Source organism: Musca vetustissima, unplaced genomic scaffold (genome assembly GCF_032173495.1).
Source record: "Musca vetustissima isolate MV318-11 ecotype Yass unplaced genomic scaffold, APGP_CSIRO_Mvet_v1 utg92215, whole genome shotgun sequence".
Classification (NCBI taxonomy): Eukaryota; Metazoa; Arthropoda; class Insecta; order Diptera; family Muscidae; genus Musca; species Musca vetustissima.
In genome coordinates this window covers 26,880-35,619 of record NW_026882877.1, presented here as the reverse complement: position 1 = coordinate 35,619, position 8,740 = coordinate 26,880, and the positions used below count along the sequence as shown (strand labels likewise).

The 8,740-nt window shown below is 38.8% G+C and overlaps 1 protein-coding gene across 1 annotated transcript; it reads right to left on the bottom strand.

Annotated features, from left to right (window-relative positions):
- Positions 1-4,098: 4,098 nt before the first annotated feature.
- LOC133329566 (uncharacterized) lies at positions 4,099-7,326 on the bottom strand (the record flags this gene model as incomplete). Its single annotated transcript, XM_061538041.1, has 2 exons — positions 6,671-7,326; positions 4,099-4,570 (listed from the first exon to the last, which is right to left on the bottom strand). Coding segments are annotated over exons 1-2 (1,128 nt in total), but the record flags the coding sequence as incomplete, so codon positions are not given.
- Between the last annotated feature and the right edge of the window lie 1,414 nt (positions 7,327-8,740).

Sequence of the window (8,740 nt, the reverse complement as noted above, 5' to 3'; positions counted from 1 at the left end):
TTGTCCATATATATAAAAATTAATTGCTGTTTGTTTGTTTGATCAGTGTTAGCTATAGACCAGGGCTGTCCACACTAATACATGCAAATGGTTGTTATTGTATTTGTTTCAAATACACAATTTTCAAATTTATGTTTCTCTCTTATTAAACTGTGAGAAAAATTTTAAAAACGTGTATGATATATGTTCCTATATAAATATAGATTTGCTTCTGTTTCGCCAATCGACTCTTTCTGAAATAATTTTTCCCAAAAATTTCCCAATTTTTTCGTTCAGTGTATGAAAACAAAAAGGAATGAATGACAATTTTGAAAATATTTTTTATTTTCAAATGTTTCTATTTTTATCATTGTGTGTGAGAGAGTTTGGACACACACCTACAGCCCATGGGACCTATTATGGGCACTGCTGCTATAGACTCCTAAACTACTGAACGGATTTTAATGAAATTTTCATAGCTGATTTTGAGTGCATTTGTGATATCATAGGGTACTTAATTTTTTGATAGGGACAGGGGAACCAATAGCCCCATACAAATTGTCCCTTTTATTACATTAGATTTGGTCATGTTGAAAATAAGGAATGGTAAAAAAGTGCAATGATAGTAAATATACAAACCACAGATATATATTATCCAATGATGAATATATCTGTTTTCTAAGTTCATAAACCACTTTCCTTTAGGAATTCGCAATTTGTTTTTATGAAAATGATAAAGATAGAAATATCAGATACATTTGCACTGAATAAGAAGTGCAGTAAATAAATGTACTGTATGCCAAAATTAGGCAATTCACAAAGTGTGATATGGTGCCCATTGGTTGTATTTGCTAAGCTTTCCCATTTTTTCCCCGATTTTTTCCGTGACTATAGAGGTATTTTCTATGCACATATTTAATGCAACTATCCTACATAGGATATGAGCATTTGGAAGATACAGTTCCTTATTTCTGAAAAATATCCAATATCAAGAAATACAAATGCAATATCGAAATCATATTTACTTTTTCTTCGAGTTTTTTATAAAAATCAATATAGACAAATTGGTACTGCACACATTTTTGCACTCAACCATATATTGAATGAAAAGCCCATAACTTGGCATAACTTTGACTTGTTAACTTTGACTTTGACTTTTGATATGTATCTTCAATGATCAGGTCTCAGCATGTGTAATCCAAAAAGTATATATTTACTAGTAGCGCATTAAGTATAATGCTCATCTAAAACATTTTGTTGCCTGTGAGCAACATTTGACCATAAAGGGTTAAGTGTGCTAAATTAATCAGTACATTGCACCCAATTTTTCGTAAAAATTTTGTTTTTCTCTAAAAAAAAAATTTACATTTACTTTGATTAAAAAATAAAGCAATAACACAAATAAAGCAAATACACAAAATAATTTAATGTTGGAAGTACAGAGTATAATAATAAACCATTTTATGGACTGTTCCCGTACTGCAAGAATCTACTCTATTTTACTATTTTCTTCGATATCATAAGGTAAAATTCGTTATCGTAGTAAAAAGTAATAGATTCTTGCAGTACGGGAACACACCATTAGTATTGGTAATTTTACAATTATAAAGAGTTTGTGATTTGTTGTGTCTGAATCGAAGTTTTTACATTTGCGCAGAAGTATCCAGAATTCTTGAATTTTTGAAGGAAGAACATGCTTGGAAATTATTAATAAGAGTATACATTAAAATGATGATACACTACTATCATTAAAATCTGAATATATGTCAACAAAACTTCACGGATGTCAACCTGTAGTAACTCCAATACGTTATGCAAAGTTTTGTCTCAATCGGACAAACATTGGCAGTATGGTGCTCCATTTACGTAAAATCAGACAAAACTATATATGTGAACTACATCTAAATCTGAACCAGTTCCAACAAAACTTCGCATACATCAATCAGGTCCTAATTCAGTACTCTGTATGTTGCCATTGTATGTCAATCGGACAGACAATGGCAATATGGTGCTCTATTTACACAAAATCGGGTGAAACAATATATTGGAGCTATATCTAAATCTGTATCGATTCAACAAAACTTCACATACATTAATCTGGACCTAACAAAAATACATGGACGGACGGACATGCATAAATCGACTCAGCAAATGTATCTTAATTCGTTTTGCCTGTTACAAATATATGCACAAAAACATAATACCATGTACCACAGTGTGGTGAAGGATAGCAAATTCTATATGGATTAAAAAAAAACTTTGAAGTGAAATGAATTACAAATAGTTTGATCAACTACAAGATATGTTGAATGTCGTTTGTTTTATGTTTTTATGTTTCAAGAAAACAAAAATTACCACGCAACAATCGTCAGTTACCAATCAGGAAGGCAGGAGAACACATGGACGTTTCACACACTTTTGTAGTGTTTCGTTTTTTTCGGATAGCCCCCATATAAGGGTACCCCCAATTTTCGGTATTTTGAGGTTCTTGAGTGCGTTTTTTAACTGAATTCGCTCAAATTTGGTACTTTGAGTTTTTATGGGGTAGCAACTCTCCCTACCAAAAATTATAAATAAAGGTCCATTTTTCGGATAGCCCCCATATAAGAGTACCCCCAATTTTCGGTATTTTGGGGGTTTTGATCGCATTTTTCGACCGAATTGATAGTAGTTTAGTACGTCGACTTTTTAATAGGTATAAATTATAAATATTGGTCAATTTTTTCTGGCAGCCCCATATTAGGGTACCCCCAATTTTCGATATTTTGAGGTTCTTGAACCAAATTCTTTTTATACCATTCACTACACTTTGGTATAGGGTATTATGTCTGTTTGCGCCAATGCGGGGTAAATGTAATAAGGGGGAGAAAACAATATCACCACACAATAAATAAATAAAAACACGATTAGTTTTTATGTATAAATATAAAGGCAGAACCCGAGTTTTATTGATAATAATTATGTGGGTTTTGGTAAACAATATTACCTGTGTGCAACAATATGCGGGGAGCGCGAACTTAATATCGACACGATACAAGAGCGGATCAATCAACAATAACAAAAAAGCCAACGTTCAGAATATGAAGTAAAGCGGCGGCTTTGGCGCAATTCGCCACTCGTTGAAATCTGTTGACATTTGACAGATTTCAACGATGCTCTAAATGAATAATTATGCGTTAACCCATTGTAACGTACGACAACAAAATATAATTTAATATCGAAATTATACATGCCGGCAACTTTACAACATATTGAGATGTTGTAACTTAAATACAATATATTTTTTTTAATTTTCTTTAATAATTCATTTTTTTCAATTTAATTTTCTTCTTTCTTTTTCAAAACATTTTGTAACGCTACACGTCACATATGACCGACAAAACCCAACCAAATATGGTATAATGGGCTATCGGTAACCCTGGCGTCGCTTGCACCCGATGTGTTATGACCCTGGCATAGACTTCCGGCCCGAGTACCAAGGCCACCCGACCAGGCCTATTAAAATCAGGATCTGCCAAGGGAAGACCAAAAAAAGAGTCCTTAATGCGATCGGGAATCGCCGCTGTAGGCGTAAACGCATGGTCCAAATTGTTCACCTCTGCTACAATTAATATGGACTGACTCCGGTCTTAAATAGAGCTAAGGGTCAGCCTACATATGTGGCTACCATCGATTTGGGAAGTAGGGAGCCGAAGACTACGAACCAGAGAGGCACATATCTGACTCTGCCTACTACACTGGTCCAATACCACCCGTACGACAGTGGGACGGCCGGACGAAGCCAATTTGACAATCAATGTCGGGGATAAACTTATTCCAGTCTGAAGGGACATAAGCCTAAAAGACCTAGTTGTGTGCTGGACACATTTTCAGTCGGACGACTATACGGACTTGATCTCGGACGATTTCGGTAATCATTATGCGGACGACGCCGACGATTATTGTGTGGGGTCTAGCCACGGTCTTCTTTTCGTCATGAAGAAGTGTGTGGTGATCTTCATTGCATACAGCGCATTTTCTTTTGCTTTGGCAGTCCTTGGCACGGTGGGATTTAGCAAGACACCGTATGCAGTCATTATATTTTAGAACTATTCTTCTTCGCATATCAGCATTCATTACCCGGAAGTCACTACATCTATCCAGCGGGTGCATGCGATCACAAAGGCGACATTTATGTGAGGCCGCAGATGAATCATCAAAGGTAGATTCGGACCTTGAATTTGAGGCCGACTCCTCCGAATGAGAAGTGGCAACCGGAGCCGCAGATGGATCCAAAGATCCGGACTCGGTTCGCGAGGTTTCAATATGGGGGGTATACACAGGGATCGGAGCCGCAGATGAACCCACAGATATGGATTCGGACTCGGTTTGCATGGGTGTAACCGCAGATGCGAGGGCCACATATGAATCCATGGCAATAGACTCGGACCCAGGCTCTGAGATTTGTACAGCCGCTATTGTCTCAACTAGAGCTGCTTCCACTGCAGCCGATGACATTCCACAATGGGGTTTGCTCGGACGAGGTCCAACAGTCTCCGTACCGTCATCAACGTTCAAAAGTTCTTCCTCAGTGTAGACTTTTGCGGACATACTATTTAATAAAAAGATAAAAAATTTAGTGGGACGCCGGAGTGTGGTCGGTTAAAACGACCAACTTGGTAATGGGCCGTCTTACAACGCCGTTTTCAGTTCGAATGTCGGCGACTCGAACGTGACCGTCAGAACCGGGATAAACATTTTCTATACGACCTAATTTCCATGAAGTCGGGGGTAGCTGATCATGACGAACAACGACAAGATCATCTGTAGCAATTTCGCGTTCTAGAAATTTCCACTTATATCTCATGTGTAATTGTTTTAAATATTCCTCTTTCCACCTCAAACTAAATTGGTGGGCGAGGGCTTGAACTTTCCTAAACCGATTAACTAAACTTAAACAACATCATCTAAACATCTGGATTCTCCGACATGGCAGACAAGGGGCGAGAATTCAAACATGCCTCTATTCTGGCCAAAACTATAGCTAATTCTTCAAACGTGAATTTTAGATTTCGAGCTTGCTTTTGAAAATGCATTTTGAAGCTTTTGACTCCAGCTTCCCATAACCCTCCCATGTGAGGGGCACCAGCAGGAATAAAATGCCACGATAGGCCCTGATGGGACAACGATGAGGAAACTGAATCGGCACTTTCTCGTAAGAAATCTTTGAAATTCCTTTGAATTTCCCGCGAAGCTCCAACAAAATTTGTTCCATTATCCGAAAAAATGGAATGGGGACAACCACGACGAGCAATAAATCTATGCAAGGCGGCCAAGAAATTAGCAGTCGATAAGTCCGACACTGCTTCCAAATGGATTGCTTTTGTAGCGAAACAAACAAAAACACATACGTAGCCTTTTGTAATGCGACAGGACCGACCCAGATAGGACTTTATATCAAATGGTCCTGCGAAATCCACACCAGTATTTGTAAATGGCCGATTAAGGGTTGTTCTCTCTTGCGGAAGGGCAGCCATAAATTGACTACAAGAACGTTTCTTCATTAAAATACATACTTTACAACGTCGAACTACGAGGCGAATGAGATTTTTCATACGAGGAATCCAATATTCCAATCTCAAGGTTCTCAACATCAACTAAATATCACCGTGAACGCATTTCTGGTGGGTATATTCTACCAAGCGTAGAGCAAAAGTACTGCGATAGGGGATAATTATGGGATAACGCTCAGAATATGCAAGGGTTGGTGAATCGGCCAATCTGCCGTTCATCCGCATGACTCCATTTTCATCCACGAAAGGATTTAGGGGGGCTAAAGGACTCTTACCACATATCGACTTTGTATCAATTAGATTCTTGTAATCCTCTGCGTAATATACTTTTTGCGCAATAATTATCAACCTACTACGAACATCATTTATTTCCGACGAAGAAATTTGTTTTTGGGGGTAATAATAATGGTTTCTATACCGGGGATGAGTTTGGCGAAGGAACCTAAACACATATGCAAGGATTCGAAGCGCTTTATCCAGATTTGAAAAGTCTGACAATATATCTTCAAATGTAGGCGAAAAGAACGAAAAATGTGAACGAACAGTTCGCATTTCGAGGTCAGTATCTATCGACGCAAGATTTCGAAGAGGCCATTGTGATTTATCTTTACTTAGCCAACTTGGCCCGTGCCACCACAGGCGGGAGGCAGACAATTCTGCCGGGGATGTACCTCGACTACCTAAATCGGCGGGATTTTCCTCAGATTTGACATGGTACCAATTATAATTGCCAATATTTTCCTGTATTCGACTAACACGATTTGCAAAAAACGTTGTCCAAGTGGAGGGGGTTTTCTTTAACCAACCAAGCACTATAGTGGAATCAGTCCAACAATAAATTCTATTGAATTCAATATCTATTTCCCGAACTATAGTTTTCAAAAGACCTGAAGCCAAAACTGCTCCACAAAGCTCCAAGCGAGGCAGCGATACTGATTTTAATGGGGCGACCTTTGTTTTGCACGATAGCAAATTGACGAAAATTTTTCCATCTGGGGACTCAACACGAATATAAACTACCCCCGCATATGCCTTTATAGAGGCATCGGAAAAAACATGCAATTCAGAAGAACATCCAGGAACATAGAACCCATCGAGGGATTCTTATGGAGTTAACATGGGGGTATGATAGCACAAACCTTTTCCATTCGGCCTCAGTAGCCGCCAAAAGCGAATCATCCCAACCAATGTTGTCTAACCAAACCTTCTGCATAATCATTTTCGCCGTAACAATAACTGGGGCTAGCCAACCAACGGGATCGAACAGCTTCGCTATAGCCGAAAGTACTTCCCTCTTAGAATATTTTTGTTTGTCACCAATTGAACAGACTTCAAAGTAGAAACAATCTAAACGCGCATTCCACCTAATGCCCAGGGGTTTGGAACTACTAGCTTCAACAAACGATAACAATTGAGCGTCAACCAAATGTTCAGGGGGGAAACGAGCCAAAATAGTTTTGTCATTGGCGGTCCATTTTCTAAGTTCAAATTTTGCAGAGGAAAGTGCGATTATCAACTGGTCCCTAGCTGCCAATGCAGTTTCGAGGTCGTGAGCTCCTGCTAAAACGTCATCAACATACATACATTTTTCGAAAATATGCGCAGCGAGAGGAAATTCGTTCTCTGAATCATCTGCCAGTTGTAAAAGCGTACGAATTGCTAAATATGGTGCACAATTTACACCAAAGGTCACAGTTTGCAGCTCATAATCTTGGACCTGTTTGGTAATCGAATCACGAAATACAATTCTTTGAAGCGGCGAATGCTGCGGATGAACACGTATTTGTCTATACATTTGAGTAATATCCGAGTTAAACACAAACTTATATACACGCCAACGAAGTATCAGAAGAACTAGATCTTGTTGTAAAGTTGGACCTACGTGCAATATGTCATTAAGACTCTGCCCATTCGAAGTTTTATTCGAGGCATTAAACACTACTCTAAGTTTTGTGGTCTGCTTATCAGGATTGATAACTGGATGATGTGGCAAATAGCAAGAAAGGATGTTTTTAGAAGAATTTACAGGGACCGGTCGCATGTGGCCAAAATCCAAGTATTCCGATAATACTTGATCATAAACTGTTTTTACGTCAGGCCTTTTCAATAAAGAACTCTCATTCCAAAAATATTGTTTGAGAACATTCGCGATTCTCCTAAATACCCGGTAGCACTAAGATCAGTTTTAAGTGGCAGCATAACGATATATCTTCCCTCTAAGTCCCTACGAGTAGTTCGGATGTAATTCTCCTCACAAGTACAATCGGACGGGGATAACATTTGTCTTTTAGGAGTCTCCTCAAGTTCCCAGAATCTCAACAAGGTCCTATTTAGTTTGTCTTCCTCAGCTACGTCAATAGTAGTGGCAAAGGATCTAATTTGTGCAGCAGGGATAGGACCCGTCACAAGCCAACCAAATACAGTGTTTTGAGCCAGTAAAGCTCCAGACAAAATCGGACGACAACCATCTAACAAAATTTGCGGATAAATATCTGCTCCTAATAGCAGATCGACGGGACGAGATTCAAAAAGATTAACATCTGCCAATCGAAGATTAGGAATTTGTGACCTCAAGTCGGAATTGACTACAAACGACGGTAGATTTCCTGAAATAGTCTCCAAGACTAACACGTGACTTTCTAATGCCAGTGAAGAATCTAATGGACTGCTAATTTGAATACGACACGCTTTACTAGACGTGGCCGAAAGCGTACAACTAACTCCTGATATAACAGCATTTGTAGAATATGCAGGAAGTTTCAAACGATTCTGAAGTCGCTCTGAAATAAACGAAGACTCAGAAGCAGGATCTATCAGCGCCCTAGCAGGATACAAAACTCCATGATGAACAATATTCACCATTGCGGTACCTAACAGTACAGATTTGTTCTGCGCAGCGTGAAAAACTTGGCGGGGTGCACATCCAGCCGATGTAGATGGTATGCAATTATCCGAATTAGGGGGAACCGTCACCGAATTAGCACTCGAATTTTGGGGAACATTAGCGGATGTGATGGAAGTTCTAGTAGTACTCGATGTAATATCATTCCTATGTAACAATGTATGGTGGTTCCTGTTACACTTCGAACAACGACGTGTGCTTTCGCATTTCTTAACTTCGTGACAACTTCTAAGACAATTTACGCAAAGATGATGACTTTTCATAACCTTATATCTATCGGAAGGTTGAAGGCTTTTAAAGCGGGGAC